The sequence below is a fragment of the Toxorhynchites rutilus genome, chromosome 2, assembly GCF_029784135.1.
Source record: "Toxorhynchites rutilus septentrionalis strain SRP chromosome 2, ASM2978413v1, whole genome shotgun sequence".
Classification (NCBI taxonomy): Eukaryota; Metazoa; Arthropoda; class Insecta; order Diptera; family Culicidae; genus Toxorhynchites; species Toxorhynchites rutilus.
The window spans coordinates 193,438,716-193,464,998 of record NC_073745.1 but is presented as its reverse complement, the minus strand read 5'-3'; the positions used below and the strand labels follow the sequence as shown (position 1 = coordinate 193,464,998).

The 26,283-nt window shown below is 40.1% G+C and overlaps 1 protein-coding gene across 6 annotated transcripts in view; it reads right to left on the bottom strand.

Annotated features, from left to right (window-relative positions):
• Window positions 1-26,283, bottom strand: part of LOC129767632 (uncharacterized) — a 49,497-nt gene that overhangs the window by 19,129 nt on the left and 4,085 nt on the right. For 5 of the 6 annotated variants that reach the window (XM_055768704.1, XM_055768702.1, XM_055768701.1 and 2 more), the window contains one exon: window positions 16,348-16,781. In XM_055768704.1, the coding sequence (XP_055624679.1) occupies window positions 16,348-16,539 (192 nt within the window). In that variant the 5' untranslated portion in view covers window positions 16,540-16,781. Of the gene's footprint in view, window positions 1-16,347; window positions 16,782-16,900; window positions 16,925-26,283 lie in introns of those variants that run through there. The other variant, XM_055768703.1, reaches the window with a different exon arrangement.

The window sequence follows — 26,283 nt, the reverse complement described above, 5'->3', positions numbered from 1 at the left end:
GGCATAGTAGCAGCCGTAGCATCGGCCAAGAGCTGGGGATAAGTAATCAAACCGTTATTAACCATTTGAAGAAGCTTGGATTCACAAAGAAGCTCGATGTATGGGTGCCACACACGTTGACGCAAAAAAACATCTTTGACCGTATCGACGCATGTGAATCGCTGCTGAATCGCAACAAAATCGACCCGTTTCTGAAGCGGATGGTGACTGGCGATGAAAAGTGGGTCACTTACGACAACGTGAAGCGCAAACGGTCGTGGTCGAAGCCCGCTGAAGCGGCTCAGACGGTCGCCAAGCCCTCATTAACGGCCAGGAAGGTTCTGCTGTGTGTTTGGTGGGATTGTCAAGGAATAATCTATTATGAGCTGCTTCCCTATGGCCAAACGCTCAATTCGGACCTGTACTGCCAACAACTGGACCGCTTGAAGGTAGCACTCATGAAGAAGAGGCCATCTTTGATAAACAGAGGCCGCATAACAGGGGTATTATGAAGTTGGCATCTCGTTGGGAACAAGTCATCGAACAAAACAGCGCATATTTGACTTAAAACAGATGATTGTAACTAATTTGATGAACAAATGAAAATTCAAAAAAATAATACCGCAGGACTTTTTTGATTAATGCAAAATATATTCTAGCTATACGATGATCCTCTAACAGTATTAAGGGTCGAAACAATCAAAATTTGGTCAAGTTAAATTTGACGTATTTCTTTCAAATTTTCATTTAAAAAGATGAACACTCCTCACTTGGAGGTGTGTTCGTATCTGCGATCACACTTGTATAGTGTCATGTCTGATGGTGATATTTATTTTGGGGAGGCAAATTATTTTCTATCAGATTAACAGGCCAGAAGGCAGTTTTCAAACCTTTGTAGTCGTATGTCTGCTCTCAGCCACCACAGAAAGAAACCATCATTGTACCTTGGTTTTCATAACACTTGTGTAGAATTCCCTCCTTTTGTCTTCCATCGTGGGGCAATTTAAGAAAACAACAGCTTTTTTCAAAATTTCTGTACATGAATTCAACAGAAAGATTTTGTAAATAATCTGCTGTCAAAGATCCCAGAAACGAGCACTGTACATAAAAAAAAACGTTCCAATTCTAGATTTAGTTCTTTTCTAGAAAAATATCACCTGAATATTTAAGCCTCAATATCTGAGTAAAACAATTACGGTCTCGATGATTTTCAAGATATATGCGTTCTGGTGTCCGAGTGTTTAACACCAAAAGCACACGGTGTAACAACATTTGAAACGGGTATCAAGGAATAGGTAATGCAGATTTTTGCTTTATATATAGCACTGCCTAGTCATTACCCCGGAAGGAGTATTCAGTGAGGGGTTAGCTGGTCGTTCTTCCCATCTAATCAACGCATGGACCATCCTCTGCCAGCACACTATCTCGAACGGAAATTCGCCTATCTCGGCTAATAGATTTTTAATAGACTGCTATAGAAAACACTAGTTATTATACGTATTCCGCTGTTGTATGCTGATTCCATAATTTGCGTAAGCGGTGCTACGAACCTATTGGAAAAGGTGGATTCATACATACGCAATTATTTTCTAAAGTAGTTTGCATTTACAAATAGCATTCGAAATATAAAAAGATATGTGCTTTCTTCATGATTGTTGCATGTACATGCTTGTTAGAGCGCCCATGAAAATGGTCATCTCGAATTCTCAAACGGGACATCCTACAAAATATTGATTTCTACGATAAAATACCCTATGCTTCAACTCAATCGGATTTCATTTACTAGTGTCACAATGGCGTCAGGATTTGATTTTTTTTAAAACCGAAAAATTTGTAACTCTTCTGTTCTCTGCTTCAGAAATCTTGTGGTAAAGAATCAAAGTTTTTGTGTCAGATAAAATTATGAATTCGAAATGATATCAAACAAAGTGTCTTTCAAACATTTTTTCCTTTTCATCAAGTCCAATGATAGTCCAGAGACTTTTGGCCAGTTCTATTTAACTACCACTACAGCAAGGACGTGTTACGATACTACAAAAATAACGGAGTTCAGTTCATTAAAAGAACTGAATCCTGATAATCCCAGTTCCGCCCAACATAAATGAATTGGGGAATCATTAAGCAGAAGTTAAAGATGAAGGAGAATCCTGAGACGAAGCCTAAAAACTGGCTGCTTACTCTTCTTTTACATTTATCTTCGACCGGATACAACAACAGTCATGCCGAACCACGGAAAATATCAAGTTTCCAAATGATGTACGGATTTTAAAGATTATTTTTCCACATATGTAACATATGTTTTTCGTATCATATATTCTACGAATAGATACATTTGGTTCTTGTAGTACAAAATTGTAACATATTTAGCAATAAATTATATTTTTCTGTTTCTCTTTCTAATGAAAACTAGTTTGATAGTTAACTGGTCCATAATCGACTCATCTGTTGTCTGTTCTCGTCTCAAGAAACATCGAAATTTATGAAACCGGATAGCGAAACCAGTGACCGAAAGTTGCTTATGAGTTGCGATAACGGAAAGTGATTATTTCGAAATATCGATGAATAATTTGTTCAATTTTTTTTCCTGAAAATACATGTTTTAGTTAATAAAGGTTTTTATGATTCATTGTATCATGAACGAAATAGACACATTTGAATCTGCTCTATTATCAAATAATTGCTTTATTACAAATAAAATATGCAATAAAAATGAACTAATTTCTGAAGGCAATGGAAAAAAATGCAAAAGATAATTCAAAGGAAACAAATTTTCTTCAAATCATTCGTTTATTAAGCTTACTAAAAAGAGGCTTCGATGTTATTTTGCGGCAGCCATGGCGTAAATAGTCAAGCAACTACGCTTGATGCTTTGTTTGTACTGCTAGCTCCATCTCGGAACGAAGAAGTTGGACATCGTGAGGCATTGCGTGCCTTCTGGATATAGCCGATCCGGCATTTACTACATCCTCTTTTCCTCTCTTCCGCTGAAGAAAGGCGAGAGCGTTGCACGGAAGCCTATTTCCGGCCGCTTGAGGAATACTGAGAGCAAGATGACCTTAGTGTTCCGCACCTTGGGCTGAAAGGTCGAAGTAACCGGCCACATGGTGAAGAAGTATCCGGACAAAATGAACAATTTTATGCGGAAGCGTCTGCGGAGGCCTGTGATATCTGAGCAGCAGGATCACCTAGAAGAAGTAACTGAATGTGCTGGTGAAAAAAATCGTTCCAGCGAAGCCCGAATCATAGTTATTTTGGACGATGAGATCCACTTTGCAATGAATGTCAACCGGATACTTTATGTCCGCCACCAAGGAGGTAAGCACTGACATCAAATATATCTCCCACACCGAGTTTCCGGAGAAGATCCTTCTGACTGACGATCAGCGAGAATGGATCGTAAGTGTTGCCAAACGTACAGATTTATCTGGAAAGGTACAGGTACAGGTATGGTTCATTATTTTTGGTACAGATTCTGTACGGTACAGAGTACAGATTTTCGTAAGTACATAATAAGTACAGATTGGTACACATTTTTACCACGTGGGAAATTTCTTACTATTTTGAGATCAAAACATTTGATTAAACATAATTCTCGCGGAATCGTTTTAATAAGAACGTCTCCATCGTTATTGATAATGAGACTTTTGATCGAGTTCGGGACATTAAATATCTTGGCGTGATTATTGATGACAAATTCAAGTTCAACACTCACTTGTCATCAAGAAAATTGCCAAGAAGTATGGAATCTTATGTCGATTGAAAAACGATTTAACTATTTGCAGTAAAATACAGCTATACAAATCAATCATCTCTCCTCATTTAGACTTTTGCTCTTCCATTTTATTTTTAGCCAATGACACACAAATATCTAGATTACAGCGCTTGCAAAACAAAATAATGCGGTTGATACTAAAATGTAACAGATTCACTTCCTCATCTTTAATGTTGGACGCTCTGCAGTGGTTATCCGTGAAGCAAAGAATTGTTTATTTAACTATGGTGTTCATTTTTAAAGTAATTAACGATTTGCTGCCTCGATATTTGAGTCATCGAGTTGAAAGAGGAAGTGACTTCCATAGTTATAACACTAGAAACCCGAATGAAATAAGAATACCTAATTCTTGTCATGTGCTTCACAAAATTCGTTGTACTTCAAAGAAATAAATGTGTTCAACTCGATGCCAAGACATATTAAATGCGCAACAACACTTACAAAATTTAAGAGGCACTGTATTTCACATGTGAAAGCTGTGTTTTCTTAACAGCTGAACGAGTTTTTGTTTATTTTTATGACGAAGATCTTTACTGACGAAGTTTTATACGAGCGGAAAATTTAATGTGGACAATTTTTTTGCAGTTTGTTTTCAATATTTTCAATGAATCTGACGAAGTTTTTTTTTGAACGGATTATATTATGTAGATCATTTAATTTTTTTTTTTAAATTATCTTTTTTTAAATTTGTATTGATCTCTGTTATGTCTGTCATGATCTTGGTGATGATGGACTATTTTTATTTTTATTTTGTCGTTCTTATAGTTGTATTAGTTTAAAAAAAATAAAAGTAGTCTACAAAAGTTTTAGCGTCGCGCGTGAGACACAGATATAAAGGATATTAAATTGAAAGTTTTTTTTAAGTGCCGGTCTAAGAATTTTTCGTAAAGGAAATTTTCTCGATTTCTCTGAATGAGGGTATTCACAGTCAATCTAAAACAAGGCTGGCGATTGGACTTGTGCTCTGGTGGACCACTTGGCTGCAAGGGCCTCGTCGGGACCGTATCGGCTCTGTGGCGGACATGACTGAGTATTGGCTTTTTTGGACATTGCAATTTTTTGAACTTATATCTGTAAATAAAATCAGTTCGTTTTTCATGTTTGCTAAACTGATTTCAATGTTGAGAAAAATAAATAAATTATCTTTTAGATAACTCGTCTTGCTCAAACCTCTGTAGGGGAAGAAGGCGGGACCATCATCATCATCAACATCGTGACGGCAACTCGAAAATTGTAATAAATGATAGTATGCAATTTAGATTCACAAAAACTATGTATAAGCATCAACAAACACACGAATGACTTGCAAATGTAAACGTAGTATTTATTATGGTAAATAAATGAGTATTGTTTTCATGCTAATAAAACAGACTTTTCTCTACAACGAATATTTTCGATGGTACATATTTTAGGTACAGATGTTTAGAATAAAAAGTACAGATGAGAAAGATTGTTAACCCCGCTGATACAGATTTAAATGTGGCAACGCTGGTCTCAACCACTATTCTTTTCTTCGGGGCATACGAGGAACGGGAAGATATACAGTACGAACTGCCAGCAGGATGTTACTGTCTTTGGCATGAAGCATGTCGGATGAGAACCTGGTCACAGGCCATTATGCCAAGAGATTACTGGAGGTAATGTACCGGCTGAAGATAAATGTTGTACCGAAGACCGCCAATCCTCCCCACGTCTCCAGCTGTGATTGATTGAATTTTATTTTTGGCAATGCTAAAACGGAGAATCTACTTCAATAATTTTGTGGCCAAAACAGCGAAGCATCTGATCGTCAAGGTCCATCTATACATCGACCATGGCGAGGACTCCAGCCAACTGCGGTAAGGTCATCAGGCAGGACGGCGAAGTTTTTCTGTAGAACGCTTAATAAGCGTAGGATTTAAGAAAGACTTGTTGCAGTGAATTATCTTTTGTAGTTTTTTCATCACTATCCGAAATTAGTCAATTTTTTAATGCATGCATACAGGTAACGGTATACCTAACATCTAATTCTTGCCCAGCAATTTGTCCGAAAACAGTTGTATTAGGTGTACCGGTAAGTTTCTTCGGTTTTACAACAGATGGCGTAACTAGATTATTATTCCAGTGAATCAAATTTTCAGACATTCGTTGGAAAGCTACTGTCTTTGCGCGTCTTTTTCAGTATATGTGAAAGAGTTGAAGCGTAAACAACATAGTTTTTTTCCATTTCGAATATGTCGAATTTCGTACCAACGAGAGTGTTTTTGCGGGGAGTGTTACTTCATTACCTCAACATAAAGAAAAAAGGACATTGGATGCCGTATGAATTGAAGCCACAAAACGTTGAACGCCGTTTTTCACGTGCGAACAACTGCTCCAACGGCATAGAAGAAAGGGTTTTTTTTGCATCGAATCGTTACTGACGATGAAAACTGGTTCCATTACGACAATCCTAAACATCGGGCAAGGTATGAATACGCTGGCCATGCATCAACATCGACGGTCGCGCGGAATATTCACGGCAAGAAGGTTATGCTGTCTATTTGGTGGGACGAGCTGTGTGTGGTGTACTATGAGCTGCTAAAACCGAATGAAACCATTACGAGGAACTTCTACCGACGACAATTGATGCGTTTGAGCCGTGCACTGAAGGAAAATCGGCCACGATACGAGCAAAGACACGATAAAATTATTTCGCAGCACGACAATGCTCGGCCGCATGTCGCGAAACCGGTCAAAACATACTTGGAAACACTGAATTGGGATGTCCTTTCCCACCCGCCGTATTGTCAAGACATTGCTCCGTCCGATTACTTTTCGATCGATACAACATGGCCTGATTGACCATCACTTTTCCAATGTTGATGAAGTCAAAAATAGGATCGATTCGTGGTTAGCCTACAAACCGGTCGATTATTTCAACAAAGGGATCCGTGAATTGCCGAAAGATGGGAAAAAGTTGCGACTAGCGATGGGCATTACTTTAAATATTAAATTTGTAACCATTTTTGCAGAAAAAGCATTAATTAAAAAAAAACACGAAGAAACTTACCGGTACTCCTGTTATCATCCCTAATGACGCAATCACATTGCTTTAGCAGGATTTTAGCAGAACTTTTTTGAGTGTTGTTGTGAGCCTTGCCCAAGCAAATGATATTGTTAGATATGAAGGCTTTAAAAATGGCTATCGTGTCTACATTCCCTGTCGGGAAGTTGAGATCGACGGAGTGATCACTGAACCGGGTCTCACGGAGGAATGCACTATGCAAGGAGAAGGTCGCTTCAAAGACTCCTTCATCAACTCGGTGAAGATTCTGGAATGCAAGAAATTGCATGCCGTAGCTATCAAAGACTCGAAGAAAGTGTATACTCCGTCGGACCCATTTCGGGTAACTTTTGTCGGCTCAGCTCTTCCCGATATTGTAGCCATTGATAAAATTCGTTTACCAGTGCGCCTTTTTATTCCGCGCTCCATGAACTGTCTTAAATGTAAGCAATTTGGACACACGATGTCCTTTCGCTGCGTAGTGGTAAATGCGGATAGGAACATGCTGATGATGAGTGCTCAAAACTGAAAATTAAATGTATTCATTATGGTGAAACTCCACATGACCTATCCGTATGCTCAACATACAAACAGCGTGCGGAACATATCAAGCGTTCTTTGAAAGAACGCTCTGAGCTGTCCTAAGCTGATATTTTGAAAAATTCTCTACCTAAGACATAGGGAAATTATATTGATTTTTTGCGCAATGACTGTTGCAAACACTCCTAATGCAGGAAGCTTTTGGGCTTCACAAAGAAAAACCCTGGGAATAGACAAAGTCCTTCCCATCTGAGTCCTTAAACACATTAGTGACCCCCAAACTAGAAAACCAATTTCGAAGAAACCCGTGGCAATTGAACAGAGGCCAGTACCTCCTGGTCTACGCGCGAGGCCATCAATACCCCATACTATCCAAAGTCCTGAATTGAACCAACCCGCCCAAACTAATTCCAGGAGTAACACTCATTTTTCGCAATCTGAACAACAGTCTCAAACTGGGATGTTGGCGTTTTCAGTTCTTGTAGATAGCATTTTGAATGCTCTAAAAGTTATTGAGCCTCTTCAGACCCTCATTGTATGCCTACTCCCGGCAGTAAAGACCTTCTTGAAAGAAAAATGATGTATTCGCCCTTTAGGAGACGTGGCTCTCTCCAGAGAACGAATTGAACTTCTTCGATTTCAACATAATTCGTCTAGATCGTAATGACACGTATGGCGGTGTATTATTAGGGATCCGAAAATGCCACTCCTTTTATAGAGTCCATTTCCCTCCAATGACAGGAATTGAGGTGGTTGCATGTCAGACAAAAATCAATGTTTTGCTTCAATTTATATTCCTCCTAAAACTGCAGTGTACCGTCAACAGCTCAGAGATATTGCCGAAGCCTTGCCAGGTCCTCGCTTAATTTTAGGTGATTTCAATTCGCATGAAATGGGTTGGGGATCATTATATGATGATCCCCGTGCCTCATTGATTTATGATCTGTGCGATAATTTCAACATGACGACTCTAAACACTGGGGATAGCAAAACCCCCCACACGAGATAGTGTTCTAGACCTCTCAATTTCCTCCCCTTCTTCATTATTGGATTGCGTATGGAAGGTAATCCAAGACCCCCATGGTAGTGATCATCTTCCCATACATTTATCTCTTGCCAATGACTCATATCCATGTGAGACAGTTGATATTCCGTATGACTTAACGAAAAATATCGACTGGATGAAATTTCGAGAAATAATCTCTGAATCTATTGACTCGGTTTATGAATTACCTCCTCTCGAAGAATATAATTTCATTTCTGGTTTGATTTATGAGAGCGCTCTACAAGCCCAAACAAAACGTGTTCCTACCACTCAATTTCGACACCGTCTTCCATCCCCATGGGCGGATAAAGAGTGCTCTAAAGTTAATCTTGAAAAATCGACTGCGACTGTTTCCAAACTTACATTGCCCTGGAACGCAAGCTTAAGAATTTGACTAGAGCAAAGAAACGTGGTTACTGGCGAGAGTACGTCAATGGCCTATTGAGACAGACCGCTATGAGCATTTTTTGGGAAATGGCTAGGAGAATGCGGGGTCGGAGCCACAATAACGAAAGTGAGGAATATTCTGATCGTTGGATCTACAGTTTTGCGAGGAGGGTTTTCCCAGATTCCGTTCCAACACAAAATATCGCACGTGACATTCCGCTTCAAAGCGATTATGAAAAATGTTCAATGATAGAATTCTCATTTGCCCTTCTTTCGTGTAACAACTCGGCTCCTGGAGTGGATAAGATAAAGTTCAATATATTGAAGAATCTTCCTGATTCCGTCAGAAGACTGGAGACAAGTTAGAGTTATAGCCATACAAAAACCCAACAAGCCAGCATGCGACCACAATTCATATACACCAATCGCAATGATATCCTGCATTCGTAAATTGCTGGAGAAAATGATTCTATTTCGTTTAGACAAATGGGCTGGAACGAACAATTTGCTTTCAGATACGCAGTTTGGGTTCAGATGAGGTAAAGGAACGAATGATTGTCTAGCGTTGCTCTCTTCTGAAATTCAAATAGCATTTGCTCATAAAGGACAAATGGTTTCGATTTTCCTTGATATCAAAGGGGCTTTTGATTCTGTTTGTATTGATATATTGTAAGTATCGGCTAGCTCAGAGGTTATTATGGCCTCAGGGTCGGCTCTTCACCGATAACGCGCAGCGGACTCACTGTTTCAACGGAAGATTACGGAATAAAGTAGAACCACTATATCATGAGGATTCGTTATTCAATAAGAAGAGAAAGGTAAGTATCTTTATATATCTACATTTATTTATTTTCAGGTTTAAAGGTTAGTATTTTGATGCGGCCGAACAGGAACAGATGGAACAGAACCAGGTAAGTACGACGAATAGAGAGAGGAAGATTTTGGCGGATTTTCTACTCACACACGGTGCCCGCACACGGGGGTCGATCTCATCGGTTCCAGTATCGGTGAGAGGGGACTAGGCTCTACCAGACCTCACCGTACTGCCCTCAAAAGCGTCCAACCGACTTACCCGTATGCGTGTGAAACAACGATTACGAGGGGGGCTCGCTGACCACCGGCACTGAGGTACCTCCACCGTCGGATTTCTTCTGCGAGGAGGACGGATGTCACCCAGCGTGGACGGTCCCTGGGAGCTGTGACTTCTCCTGCCCCTATTTACTCCAGCACTTTCACTTGAACTCTTTGTAGGTAATTCCAACTTTAATGTTTTCTCGAATCTCGACTTGATTCCTTCGACGGTCCGTGAGCTAAGAAGGAGTCGAGTCATGCTTCTTTCCTTCAAAGCTCGAATTCTTCTTTCTTCTCTTCATTTTCTTCTTTCTCTATATGATGTTTCTCTCTCTCTCTCTCTCTCTCTCTCTCTACTGCTTCCTTTCCAGCTATTCCTTCGTTATTCGGGACCGGAAATCTCCCAACCGAATGTTAGGTCTCATTGTACATATTGTGTTGGTAGTTTCACAATTGTTTCCGTATTTATTTTGATAGCACCTGAAAGGCAAGGTAGGTATCAAAGTGGATTGGGTAAGTATGAGTGGGATTTATTTTAGGTTGCGCGATTTAAACTGTCATTCAATTCTTATTATTGAATCAATGGCTCTATTTTGTTCCGGTTCTTTTCAACCGTAACAATATTATCAGATAAACTTCATAATTGTGGACTCTCGCCAACTTTAAATAATTATTTGTATAATCTGCTGTCAGAAAAACACGCGAATTTTGCTCATGGAAATTTGGCAGTCTCCCGATTAAGCTATATGGGCCTTCCACAAGGTTCATGTTTGAGCCTCCTATTATATAATTTTTATGTTGATGACATCGATAATTGCCTTTCGAGACATTGCACGCTACGTAAACTTGCAGATGATGGAGTGGTTTCCATTAGGGGATCCTCCTCCACCGATCTGCAAAGACAATTTGTCCACATGGGCTATCAAGCTGGGTATCGAATTCTCTACGGAGAAAACAGAGATGGTAGTTTTTTTCTAAAAAGCACAAACCCGCAATATTTCCGCTTCATTTATTCGGCAAAACAATAACCCACTCTATGAATTTCAAATATCTTGGTGTCTATTTCGATTTTAGATGTACCTGGGGGAGACATATAACTGTAACATGGTGGGGTGCCCATCCAGGAGATCTCGTAAGTTTATTTCGCTATACAAAACAACGATATTATCGGTGCTCGAGTACTGATGATGATGATGATGATGATGATGATGATGGTCCCGCCTCCTTCCCCTACAGAGATTTGAGCAAGACGAGTTATCTAAAAGATATTTTTTTCTCAGCATTGAAATCAGTTTAGCAAAAAAAAACGAACTGATTTTATTTACAGATATAAGTTCAAAAAAAAATTCATTTTTCCAAAGACAAGCACTCAGTCTTGTCCACCACAGAGCCGATACGGTCCCGACAAGGCCCTTGCAGCCAAATGATCCACCAAGACACAAGTCCAACCGTCAGCGTTGTTTTGGATTGACTTGAATATCCTCTTCCAGAGAAATCAAGAATTTTCCTTCACGAAAAATTTCTAGACCGGCCCTTACAAAACTTTTAAATTTTTATCCTTCATATCTGCAACACGCGCGCGATGTTCAAACTTTTGTAGACTACTTTTATTTTTTTTCAACTACTACAATATAAAAAAAATCAAAATAAAAATAAAAATAGTCCATCATCACCAAGATCATGACAGACATAATAGAGATTAATACAAAATAGAGGGAAAAAAATTATGTAAAACAAAATTAAATCGTCTCCATATTATAATCCGTTCAATAGAAACTTCGTCAGATACAATATTCAATGAAAAAAAAAAATTTATCCTCGTAAGATCTCGTAAGTTTCGGTAATTTTTGCTTCCGAACGGCAGCTAAGACTCATATTCTTAAAATGGAGCGAATACAATATCGTTGCTTGCGTATTGCTTTAGGTTGCATGCAATCGACTCACACGATGAGTCTTGAGATTCTGGCTTCCTCTGCCTCTTCGATTTATAGAATTATCATACAGATATGCACCCGTGGCCGAGTGGTTAGCGTCTCACATTATCATGCCGGGTATTCGGGTTCGATTCCCGTTCTGGCCGGGGGATTTTTCGTCAAAGAAATTTCCTTCGACTTGCACTGTGGTCGCGCGTATTCTAGAGCTTGCCCCTCGGAATACATTCAAGGCGTGTTATTTGGCTTAAGAAATCACAACTAAGTATTAATAAATGACGCTAGTTAATGCATACGTTGAGACGGCAAAAGTTCCATGGGAACGTTAACGCCATTCAATTTGATACAGATATCTCATTCACTGTAAGATTATGAATCCATTGATAATTGATAATTTCGAAGAACTTCTTCAATTGAATCCAGAGTCAAGGTTCACCACCTTATATGTTGAGTTCCGTACACAAGGATTGCAACCTTCGCCAAACATCATAAACCAAGACCATCTATCGTACTTCTGTGAATCCGCTGTCAATTTCAATTTAACCATGCATCAAGAAATACGCGATATTCCAGAACATACACGTTTTGGGCCTGATTCTCGAATACACTTTACGGTGGAAACGAAATAAACGGCACGCCATTGAACTACGTTTTACGAATTAGTGAAGTGTCGAAGATAATAATGCGTTTTCAGGCAGAATGAGCACTTTTCAAATAAAAAATCATTAATGAAAATTATTTATATAAAATATTTATTTAAATATATATAAATATTATATATATTATTATATTATATTATATTATAAATATATATATATAAATATAAATATATAATATTTATATAAACTTAACTTCTTCGTATCAAACTGGTATTCAATGTGAGTGGAAAACTTTGTTTCCTTCATGTGATAGAATAATCTCATACAAAAATTCTATCTGAAGATAATTTGATATTATAATGATTAGTTTAGTGGGAAACTAATCTCGTATCCAGATGTCGACACCGTACCGTTGTCATCGCGGATACGTTTCATTCCGTTTCCACCGTGAAGTGTATTCGAAGTGTATTAGAGAATCAGGCTCTTTGTGATTATCCCACGGTTTTTTTCTTCGAAATTTGGCGAAGTAAGTTCTGATAGAATGTTTTTACTGATGGATCTTGCATTAATGGCTCCATTGGTTTTGGCATATTTAACGAAAACTTCAGTGCCTATTATAAGTTGAAAAATCCCTGCTCGATATACGTTGCGGAAATGGCTGCAATCTTTCACGCTTTAAAGAAAATTGAATCCTTGTCGATTGATCACTATTTTATCTATTCAGATAGTGTCAGCTCAGCATAGGTTTTATCCGTTCGATAAAACCTTTAAGAGCCTCATATTATTTTCTTATGAGAATAAGACAGCTCTTGGGTAGACTAGTAGAAAAATCTTATAGGATTGCATTAGCATGGGTCCCAGCCCATTGCTCTATTACAGGATACGAGAAAGCGGAAAGCAACAAGCAAACCAAACAGCTTGAAAAATTATGCCGACAACTTTCACCCGACTTTATCTATAACAGCAAAATAGAGCTAAACAGCAAAGTTCTATTCGCCTAGAACTACATGATAGGGGCTTATATTTAATTTTAGACATTTCTTATTTCTCAGTCATCACTGTTGCTCTATTGATGGCTATATTTCTTAAAAGAAATCTGCACGATTATTTCACATTACTTAGCATAGTTTTAAAATTCAAATAACAATAATGCATTGAAACTTGCATTCGCAGTCTTCAAAGGCGAAGTTTTCTCCAAAAAGACAGTTTGAAACCTGGATGTTTCCAGCATTTTCAATTTGTCGTTAAATAAATGATATTTCTGGAGAAAACTTCGTTGAAATTGGTCCATGTGACAAATTTTTGCTTTATTACAAGTTATGGTCGAAAACTGGATATTAATCCTTTGCGGTTGCATTAAATTTGGGCATGGATGTCGTACTGGTTGGAATTAATTTTCATTGAACAAGCAGTGATACATGCAAGATTATGAAAAATATTTTTTTTATTATTTTTTGTGAACTTTATATATGTTTTAACCTCACAATGTATTTTAATGTGATGTCTTCATATAAAAAAGATTTTGTCGCTTGAGACACTTATGCAATTATTCAAATAACATGAGACATTTATGCAAACAGTAGTTCTGATACTTATGAGCAATCTTTTCCATCACACCAAAGTGTTACAATGGTTAAATTGTGCTATCATGATTTTTGTCCCACATTCCTATGCTTTCAACACACTAAAGGGTGTGTCACATCAAATTGCATCACGGAAAAAACGCTGTAGAAATTTAATTTTTAGGAATTATATCTTCAGCTTTCGCTTATAATCAGATAAGAGTGTATAGATCACGTTGGTCATGCTTCACTGTCAATTTTTCGTAAATTTGGAAAAATGTCGTCGAACGAAAAAGAGCGTCATTAATTAATCCTGTGCACTCATTTCGAAAATCCGGAGTTGTCACATCGGGACATCGATAAGATGCTGGGAATCGTCCAATCCACGGTCAGCAGAGTACTAAAACGATACTTCGAGAACCTAACCATCGACCGGAAGGTGAAGAACGGCAAAAATGGATGCTCCGTCAGTGAAAAAGATCACAAGCGCGTAGTTAAGCAGTTTAGACGTGATTCGAGAAGTTCGGTCCGGGATGTCGCCAATAAGCTGAATTTGTCAAGTTTATTCGTCCAGCGGACCAAGCAGCGGGAGGGCCTGCGTACATACAAGGTTCAGAAGGCTCCTAACCGCGACGAAAGGCAAAACATGGTGGGGAAGACGCGAGCCCGGAAGCTGTACACCGAAATGCTGACGAAGCCGCATTGTAATGGACGACGAAACCTACGTCAAAGCGGACTTTCGTCAGCTGCCGGGCCTGTTGTTCTTCTCCGCAGAGGACAAATTCAGCGTTCCGGAGGAGATTCGCAAGCAGAAACTATCCAAGTTTGCCAAAAAGTACATGGTATGGCAAGCGATCTGCTCTTGCGGAAAGCGGAGCGCCCCCTTCGTGATGACCGGCACGGTAAACGGGCAGGTTTACCTTAAGGACAGAAGCGTGCCTACAGAAGCGCTTACTACCACTATTGAAGCAGCACGAGGGCCCGACCATCTTCTCCGGATCCGGATCTCGCTTCGTGCCACTATTCAAAGGACGTGTTGGAGTGGTACGAAGCCAACGGGGTCACCTTCGTGCCAAAGGAAATGAACTCGCCCAATTCGCCGGAGCTTCGCCCAATAGAGAAATATTGGGCGATTATGAAGCAGGCCCTCCGGAAGAACCCAAAAGTTGTCAAATCGGAGGCGGACTTCAAGAGAAAATGGATTTCTGTTCAAAAAAAACTACAACCTGACGTTGTACAGAACCTTATGGACGGGGTAAAGAGGAAGGTGCGAGCATACGGGCTTGGGCTCGAAGTATGAATAAAAAGAAAATGTCAAAAGTTGTTTAATAGTTTTTATTTTACTGTCTAAAATTTTCAAAAGGATCGGTTTACTGGGCGAATTTCTACAGCGTTTTTTCCGTGATGCAATTTGATGTGACACACCCTTTATGCGTTGTCTTGTTTGGGTTACTACTTTGTTTGATACTGAGTACCGTTATCTATTACTCATAGGACCACCGTATTGATTCGTGAACAGGTTCACTAGACATCAAGCTTCGTTTAGGAAAAGCATAAACTGATACTTGGTTGAGTAAAATATATGATTAGCATGGTTTCTTGCTGTGGTGACAGAGCAGATAAACGACCACAAAGAGTTAAATAACTAACAATCTGAAAGAAAATATTAGAACGGAAACTTTAATGTAAAAAAAAATCTACTCTTTCAAGTGGCATGTTTTATTAAGGTTAGCATAAACACCTTATAAAATATTCACGGCAAAAGGTGACAATATATATTTAATTCATTGCGTTTGGAAGTGATACTATCCTAGAGTAGCTGGCGGGCGTCTAGGAATACTTACGCGGGCGACCGGTAGACCGCGGTTTATGATATAGTGCTTATTTGAATAACATTTTCAATTTTCTCCTAAAACTAGATTTGAAATTTGGTTCTTTAGTGCAGAACCTCATGGAATGGATCATTACTATTTCCGCTTCACAGAAGTACAACGCGATCAATGTCACCGAATGGTTTTGACTCGATCGGAAGTTAGTTAGGAAGAAGGAAGTTAGATCGGAGGCAACATTGTGCTAATTTTAAATCCGTTTGGATTTCTGAATAGGGGATATTTTCTACTGAAAATGTTTCTTTTCCTTCAAAGAAGGCTGGATAAAAGCTGAATAAAACATATTTCTCCCATTCGTTGATTAAAATAGACCCACGGCAAGGAAGAACCGTGGAATCATGTTCTCTAGTTGCTAGTCTTAGTTGCACCACCAGCATCGTCGTTCCACTCGAGAAATATTGACGATATTGCTATTAATAAGCAGCTACAGATTTGCTTTGTGAAATTGGCTCAACGATGATTTAAAAACGATTGGGTCGACTTAGTATGTATGTTTTGTGATTGTGGGTGCTCGTGATGTTCTTTCAATATAAGGAAATGAACTTACCTTCAATGTTCTATCAATCTGCCCCAGAAAAAAAGTTAACAAGGCGATGATGATGAAGTTCACCCCTCCGGCAAAATCCGTCAGTTTATCCAGCTGGAAGATGGCCGCGATCAGGAAGAAAATAATTTGCATCACCATTGTCACGATTGCACTGATCGCAAAGTGGTCTTCGTCCATAATATGAACGGCCATCGCTGCTTTTTCTCTTTAACTTTTGCCACTCTGCCAAATGTAGCTATTGATTCCCTGCTTATGACGCTGTTGTACACACTTTTGCTACGGGGTTGTATCAATTCCAGCTCTCTCGATTCGTTTGCCAACCAATTGAAATACCTAACAAATTATTTCTACCGATGCTGCACTACTCTTATTTATTCAGTCGCTTGAACACACAACTCACATTCATTGTATTATTGTGTCCTTGCCAGCATATTCTAAAATGAATGTCAACGTTAGCGATGGGTTTTAATGTAGGTTATAGGAATATTTATAGTGCTTATTTTTAACACTAGCAGCCAGTGCATTGCGGATCACAGATAGTTCATAAATTTACCAGAATTGAGAAATTACGAATTAATGCATTACGGCATGGAGAGTTCACAGCGTTTGTAATCACTAAGGGATCCGATTATTGTATTCTCCGACGAGAAATCGTTTAACCTTAGGTCCAGTATCTAAAACAAGTTCATTTTGAAATTCAAGTTTATTACATAGTGTCCCACGTGAGTGAAGGTATTTGAAACGGTTACGATTAACGGAATAAATACATTGTTGATGTAAATAATGGCCTGTATGGAGTTTGTGAAGAACCAAGAAATGTTTTGGATCATTGTTTAATTTAAGAAGTCGGAAAAGAGTGAGTTTTCAGCGAGATGAAGCTCCATGTTCTACCTATTGAAAACCAAACGTGACTGAAAGAGAACATACAAATTTGGTCAAAACACATTAGAATTCTCATTGGTCGTAATATTTTTTCTCTCTATTATAGTGACTTTCAACACATATCGACTGGTTCGTCACTTTTACTTAATTTTTTTGGAAGAATGTCGTGAGTGAGAATTGAACTCGTGATCTCTGCGTGAGAGGTATGGATGTTACTACTACGCCAGATCGCCTCCGCTTAACATTCCCATACTCGCGCATTGGTCTGTCAGACCGAGAAATCAATAATTCGTTCAATTCTCAGAAAATATCAACACTACGACTACGTTACGTTATACGTTATTCGCTAAATATAATGGTCATTCTTCGCCGATTGCCCGAAGTAACCAGACGAAGGAAAGTCGCGTCTAAGTTTCGTTATCGGTTACCGCGTGATTGTTGTTTTTGACGTAGGACTACGTCTAACCGGAGGATATAGGGGGTGAAATGGAAATCTAGGCACTGAACAAGTAGGAAAAAATGCAAGATTTGGAACGCTTATAACTCGAGCATTTCTCAATAGATAGCAAAGGTTTTTGCCTCAATTGATAGGAAATATATCTACGCATCTATCATAACGAATAACATTTCATTTTTCTTGAGATAAATAATTGAATAATTGTGAAATATCAAGCATTGTCAAAATGCACTATGTGCCCATTTTTGATTGGTCCATTTTGTGCTCCTCCAATCGAACCGACCAAAACGGGCAACCAGAGCAGCAGCGAAATAGAATGAACCACGATTGGAAAGGAAAAAGAAAAAAATGAACGAAACATTGGTCGCAGTCTCACACATGCGTAATTCTCGAGCCAGCCAGTCAGCTTAAAAATCCCCGCTCCGCTACCGTAACGATCATTCTCATTCAAACCGTACACCACATCGGTTCGCATCACAACACATCAACAAACCAACCCAAGAGCCATGTCTGGACATGGTAAAGGAGGAAAAGTGAAGGGAAAGGCAAAATCCGGCTCGAACCATGTTGATCTGGAGTTCCCCGCAAGGGTAGCTAGGCCGAGCGCGTTAGTACCAGTGCACCAGTCCATCTAGCCGGCGTTATATAGTTTCGGCCGCCGAAGTGATCGGGTTAGCTGGTAAAGCTGCTCGCGACGATAAGAAAACCCGCATTCGGAACAGAACACATTCGGTTCGGTGGACATCAAGACAACAGGCAGTTGCAGCGAGTGGCGAATGGCAAACGCAATCGCAAAACGGCATCAGGTAGCAGAAGAAAAAAGTTTGTTCTTTATACACACTGCTTTGGTGGCAAATCCAGAACAAGGCGGCATCGAGGGCGTTCGAAATGGTTTTTTTCAAAACCACGAGTACTAAGTTTTCTAAATTTGAACCATTCCATAAAACAAGGCGCTTTTCAGGGCCATTAAACCTTCCAAAAAAGAGTTTAGGAAATATAGTTCAATGCTTTCTAAAACAATATCCAAAATAATAATAAAACACAAATTGATTTTTTCATAATTTGTTTGCCAGGATATGATGAGTATGTGAATTTGGCAGTTGTTCTGAGCTTATTGATTTTCACCAATTCTTAAATTGCTTCTAGATTGAAAGTACAGTAATTTACACTTATCTCGACATTTAGCTAATTGGTCGGACCAGTAATGCGACATATTTAGTTGGACATTTTTGTAAACATAGAGTTCGGGGTCCAAATTATGACCCCACATTGAAGGTCGACACTGTACCACTGTCATCGCAAATGTTCAATTACAGGTTAAAATTACCTCCAATCCGATACTGAGTGGTGGTAATGCGACGTGCCAATGAATGTAATTTACTGTAAAATATGTCACAAGCTGGATGGGAAGAAATTTTCCAACTGTGAAAGCTGTGGCGAGTGGCAAATGCAATCGCTAAACAGCAAGGTTTAGCCGAACAAGATGGGGATATCGAGTGATGACAAAACAATAAACTCTTTAGATTGAAGATAATTTTGTGATCCTGAAAAGGACCCTTTTTAGCCTGCATGTGAATCCAACGAGCGAACAAATCGTAATGAATGTATTTTTTTGCCATCGCTCCCTTTTAATGCTCATTCGTTTGTCTCGTTGGACTCACCCCTCTGGCTGAGTCTGCCGATTTGTCTCTATCCTGTGAGTGTGTACCGCTAGAGTATAAAACACGCGGACCCCAAAAAAATATCTTATTTTCTTTCAAACCGTAAACCCGTGTGGTTGTACGGCATCGGCATCGTGGACGTAACAAAGGAGGACAAGTTAAGGGAAAGGCAAAGTCTCACTCGAACCGTGCAAGTCTCCAGTTCCCTGTTGGTCGCATTCACTGATTGCTCGGCAAGGGTAACTAGGCCGAACGGATTGGTGCCGGAGCACCAGTATACCTAACAGCGATTATAGAGTTTCGGCCGTCGGAGTGCTCGAGTTGGCTTGCAAAGCTGCTCACGACAATCAGAAAACCCGCATCAAGAACAGAGCAGCTTCGGTTCGGCGCTCATCAAGGCAACAATTAGTTTCAGTGAGTGGCAAAGTGTTTCTCCGGCACGTCGCATCAAATGTAATTTACTGAACAACATGTCACAAGCTGGATGGGAAGAAATTTTCCAACTGTGAAAGCTGTGGCGAGTGGCAAACGCAATAGCTAAACAGGAAGGTTTAACCGAACAAGATGGGAATATCGAGTGATAACAAAAACACAACACCAAAGGTTCTTTTCAGAACCATCAACATATTCATGAAGAGTAAACAGTAAACTAATCCATTTTTAAGGTAGATAGGTAGGTATTCACGTAGGAGAAGAAAATAAAACAATATATTTAAAATATATATTTAACAAAAGCTGTCCCCTTTGTATAGTCCTACGTCACTCCGGTTATGTCCCCGACATTACCCACCCGTCTTTTTTTTTTGCCGCTGAAGAGTTCATTTCGCTATCTGGATAGTGAGTGGAGTACCCTGAATGAAAGCGGATAGAGGCTTTCATCATCGGAAAACCAAGGATTGGTTTTTATTTTGTCGCTGCTTCGCCGACATTGGAGTTTTCGCCGAATCATCGTGCCAACTGTACCAGTGCGGGTAAGCTTTTACCGACGACTGTGTGTAGTGGTGTCGTAAGCACATTCTCACCACCAACGAGCTTTCAGCGCGCTCCCGTTCATCTTCACTGGAGTGCGTTCATAGGTGAATAAGATTAAATATACTCAAGGAAAATATTTATTAATTATAAGTTTTTTTTTGTTTTTGTGAATTATTTTATTGTGAAATATTGTTTAAAAAACAAAAAATACTTAGAATATAAGTGCAAATTTTAAAATGGCAGAGAGTGGGGGACCTTCGGATATGGAGGTCTCTGACTCCAGTTCCCTCCTAAGTGATAAAAAAAGTCACTCAAACGCGTACCAAATACGGAAGATACTTCTTCTGGGGACGAGTCAGCTAACCCTACCAAGCCTCCCTCCAAAAAACTAGCAAATCTCCCATCTGCCCTTAACGATCCCACTTTACCTTCAACCTCGTCTTCTCCCTCTGTTCTCCTCGCTCCTTCTCAACCTTCACCTTCCCACCCTACTGTCCCTGATCCCTCTCAATCCCCGTCCTCGCCTTCCTCCCCTGTTATTCCCACCCCGCGTGTGAAGGTCTATCCAGAAGATGCGCTCGGAATTGGTCCCTGGGTTGTTTTCTTCAGGCCTAAGCCTAATGGAAAAGCGTTGAGAGTCATGCAGATCGCGAAAGATCTGGCGAGGTATACCTCCGTTTCGGAAATTTCGAAGGTTAGACCAAACAAATTACGAGTTGTCGTGACTGACCGGAAAGACGCAAACAAGATTGTTGTCGATCAGCATTTTACAATTGAGTATCGGGTTTACATTCCCTCTCACATAGTCGAAATTGAGGGTGTGATAACCGAAACGGGCTTGACATGCGAATACATTACGAGTGAAGGTACTGGCCGTTTTAAAAAACTGCCCTCGACGACTGTTAAGATCTTGGGTTGCCGCCAGCTCGGAACAGTCTCCCATGAAGGAAATGACACTAAATTTACGCCGTCCAACTCGTTTCGAGTCACCTTTGCTGGTTCAGCTCTACCTGACTACGTGATGGTAGATAAATTGAGGTTAGCCGTGCGACTTTTTATTCCAAAGTCAATTACTTGTCTAAAGTGCAAGTCAGTTGGTCACACGGCTGCTTATTGTGCCAATAAAGAACGATGTGCCACTTGCGGAGAACAACATGAGGGGAAATCCTGCAGTGCGACTGAGCATAAGTGTCCATATTGCGGGGGATCCCCACACGTGCTCTCAGCTTGTGAAACATACAAGACTCGCTGGGAGAAACAGAAGCGCTCTTTGAGGGAACGCTCTAAACGCACGTTCGCAGAAATTTTGAAGGGCGCTTCTCCACTGGCTCAAGAACAACAACCAATCAATACACACAATGTCTTCGCTACGTTGCCAGTTGACGAAATGGAAGCGGATACAGCTAACGGGGGCACGCCGTTTATTTCTCAAGGGAATCCCCGGCGCAAAAATGTGACCACTCCCAAAGTTCAAGGACAAGTCCCTCCGGTGATACCCCCTGTTAGCTTGCCCAAAAAATCGAGTGCAGCGGATAAGCAAAATCAGGTCCCTCCTGGCCTCCGTGGTAATAGTTCACCTTCGAACAACCCAGCACTCGAGGGGACATCAAAAACCCCAACTGTCCCTGTTTTTCCGTCCAGTTCAACTTCCCAATCGGGATTTATAAAGTTGTCTGACCTTGTGGATCAAATCTTCACGTGTTTTAATGTTTCCGACTCCATCAGAACCATTGTCACCGCAATGCTTCCAGTACTAAAGACAATTTTACAGCAATTGATGCAAACATGGCCCCTCCTTGCAATGATTATCTCTCTTGATGTCTAATTTAGATAGAGAGGTCGGAGATATCACTGTTTTACAGTGGAATTGTCGTAGTCTTATCCCTAAATTGGATACATTCAAATTTCTAATTCATAAACTCAATTGTGATGTTTTTGCTCTGTCCGAAACCTGGCTCTCTTCTCAAAATGATCTCTCTTTCCACGATTTTAATATAATACGCTTGGACCGCGATGACAGATACGGAGGGGTACTATTGGGGATCAATAAGTGTCACTCATTTTTTAGAATTGACCTTCCACCTATTGGAGGGATCGAAGCTGTTGCTTGTCATGCAAACATCAGAGGCAAAGACCTCTGTATAGTCAGCTTTGAACACTGGGGAAACAACACGTGTACCTAAACCTGCTAACCCAAGTGCTGTTGACCTCTCGCTTTGCTCGAATTCACTATCGTTAGATTGCGAGTGGAATGTAATCCAGGACCCCAACGATAGTGATCACTTGCCAATCAAAATTTCCATCACCATTGGGTCGAATTCTTCTGAATCTATAAACATGGCATATGACCTCACAAGACACATTGACTGGAAAAAATATGCGGACGCGATTACTTTAGCCATCAATTCCAGAGATGGTTTACCTCCATTGGAGGAGTATAACTTCCTTTCTCGTTTGATCTATGACAGCGCGGTTCGCGCTCAAACGAAACCCATCCCAGGCTCCACTCTTCGCCGAAGGCCTCCCAATCCATGGTGGGATAGCCAATGTTCCAAGCTTTATCAGGATAAATCGAACGCATTCAAAGCTTTTCGGAAACGTGGAACCATTGAAAATTTTCAGTCGTATTTGGACCTTGAAAATCAATTTAAAAACTTGATCAAAGGAAAAAAACGTGCTTATTGGCGAAATTTCGTGGAAGGTTTGTCACGAGAAACGTCAATGAAAAAATTATGGAAAGTGGCTCGAAACATGAGAAATCGCTCTTCAACGAATGAAAGCGAAGAATATTCACATCGATGGATTTTTAATTTTGCACGGAAGGTTTGTCCCGATTCCGCTCTCGTGCAAAAAATTGTTCGAGTTATACCACAAGATAGGTGCGATCTTGATTCCGGGTTTTCGATGGTAGAATTCTCTCTTGCTCTCCTTTCATGTAACAATTCGACTCCGGGAACGGATAGAATTAAGTTCAACTTGTTGAAAAACCTCCCTGATGTGGCGAAACATCGCTTGTTGAATTTATTCAATCGGTTTCTGGAACATAATATTGTTCCGGATGATTGGAGACAAGTACGAGTTATAGCTATTCAAAAACCCGGAAAACCCGCGTCCGACTTCAATTCGTACCGCCCAATAGCAATGCTGTCTTGTATACGGGAATTGTTGGAGAAAATGATCTTGTTTCGCCTTGATCGATGGGTTGAAACGAATGGCCTACTCTCAGATACACAATATGGGTTCCGCAGGGGCAAGGGGACGAATGAATGTCTTGCGTTGCTTTCTTCAGAAATTCAAATGGCTTACGCCGAAAAAAAACAAATGGCTTCAGTATTCTTGGACATAAAGGGGCCTTTGATTCTGTTTCAATAGAGGTTTTGTCAGACAAATTACACTCTCGGGGTCTGCCGCCTCTATTGAATAATATGTTATATAACTTGCTTTGTGAGAAACATTTGAACTTTTCTCACGGAGATTCGGCAGTAAGTCGGTTCTCTTACATGGGCCTCCCCCAGGGCTCATGTTTAAGCCCCCTTTTGTACAACTTCTACGTAAGCGACATTGACAATTGCCTTACACAAAATTGCAGCCTAAGACAACTTGCAGATGATGGAGTGGTGTCTGTCGTAGGATCAAACGAATCCGACCTGCAAGAACCCTTACAAGATACATTGAACAATTTTTCAACCTGGGCCATTGGGCTAGGGATCGAATTCTCCACGGAGAAAACAGAGATGGTGGTTTTTTCTAGGAAGCATAAACCAGCAAAACCAAAGCTTCAACTTTTGGGAAAACCGATCACTCATGCTATGTCATTCAAGTATCTTGGGGTCTGGTTCGACTCCAAATGCACTTGGGGGGCCCATATTAGGTATCTGAGTAAAAAATGCCAACAAAGAATAAACTTTCTCCGTACAATTACCGGCACATGGTGGGGAGCCCATCCAGAAGATCTTATAATGTTGTATAGAACAACTATTCTCTCAGTGATGGAGTACGGCAGTTTCTGTTTTCAATCAGCTGCCAAAACACACTTCATTAAACTCGAGCGAATTCAGTATCTTTGTCTTCGTATTGCTCTGGGATGTATGCCCTCAACGCATACCATGAGTCTCGAGGTTTTGGCAGGCGTACTCCCACTAAAAGATCGCTTCAATTTATTATCTCTTCGGTTCCTCATCCGGTGTAAGGTTATGAACCCATTGGTGATCGGAAATTTTGAACAGCTGATCGAGCTAAATTTTCAATCTGGGTTCATGAGTCCATATCATGAATTCATCTCCATGCAGGTTGATCCTTCTTCGTATATTCCCAACCGTGTTTTTTTTTTTTTTTTTATCTGTATTATAGTGATTTCCAACTCATTTGGTTGGTTCGTCACTTTTACTTCCATTTTTGGAAGAATGTCGGGAGTGAGAATTGAACTCGTGACCTTCAGCGTGAGAGGCATGGATGTTACCACTACGCCAGATCGCCTCCACTCCCAACCGTGTTTGTTTTCCTGACTACATCAATTCCTCTGTGCATTTTGATCTGTCCATGAAGCAGGATATCCATGGAACATCAGATTATCTTCGATCGAGGATCGTTCCAACGATCTTCGATGCAAAGTATGGGGATATCAATTGTGATAATATGTACTTTACTGATGGGTCCTCTATGAATGATTCCACAGGATTTGGAGTGTTCAACGAATTTTTTAGCACCTCCCACAGTCTTCAGAATCCTTGCTCAGTATATATTGCTGAATTGGCAGCAATACACTGGGCGCTGGACAGCGTCGCCTCACGACCTGTTGAACACTATTACATTGTAACGGATAGTCTTAGCTCTGTCGAAGCTATCCGTTCAGTGAGGCCGGAAAAGCACTCGCCGTACTTCCTTGAGAGAATACGAGAAATTTTGAGTGCTTTATCCAGACGCTGTTATGTCATTACCTTTGTCTGGGTCCCTTCACATTGCTCAATTCCGGGTAATGAGAGGGCTGACTCATTAGCAAAGGTAGGTGCAATTGAAGGCGATATTTATCAGCGTCAAATCGCCTTCAATGAATTTTATTCTTTAGTCCGCAAAAATACCATAGTTAACTGGCAACGCAAATGGAACGAAGATGAATTGGGCCGGTGGCTCCACTCGATTATCCCTAAGGTTAGCCTCAAACCATGGTTCAAAAGTCTGGACTTGAGTCGGGACTTTATTCGCACCTTCTCCCGACTCATGTCCAATCACTGTTCGTTAGATGCGCTACTCTTTCGTATTAATCTTGCCGACAACAATCTTTGTGTTTGTGGCCAAGGTTACCACGACATCGAGCACGTTGTTTGGTCGTGCGAGCTGTATCTTGTCGCCAGATCGAATTTAGAAGACACCTTCGGGCCCGAGGAAGGCAGCCCATGGTGCCGGTGAGAGACGTGTTGGCTCGGTTAGACCTTGATTACATGTCCCAAATATATGTATTCCTTAAAGCTATCGATCTTCGTGTGTGATTGTCCTTATACCCTTAGTTTTTCCTTTTCCTTTTCCTTTGTGAGAGATCGGATCCCTTCTTAAGAATAAGATGAAATGTAAATACATATTAGATATAAGATAGGTTTAAGAATTGAGTGTGATGAGTGTGATTGAGTGTGTGAGTGTGATCATTGTCAATATATCCTCATATCCCCTCCTTTTCCTGAAGAAAATATGTCACCCTTCTAAACTCGAGTCGACCGCGAGTAATCGGTTTCCTATATTATTAACATTAGAATTAAGGAAAAATGTATATATACTAGTAACAATACAGTATGGAGTTCGGCTCCTTTCAACCTATGTAACTGAGCCTGTAAAAATAAACGATTTAAATAAAAAAAAAATATATATATATATAATGGTCATACAAATTGTGAACAGTAAACTATAAACTACTCGGTGGCTTATGGTAATTTTTAACAATTACAGTTTCGGGGATATTTTTTGATGTAGAAC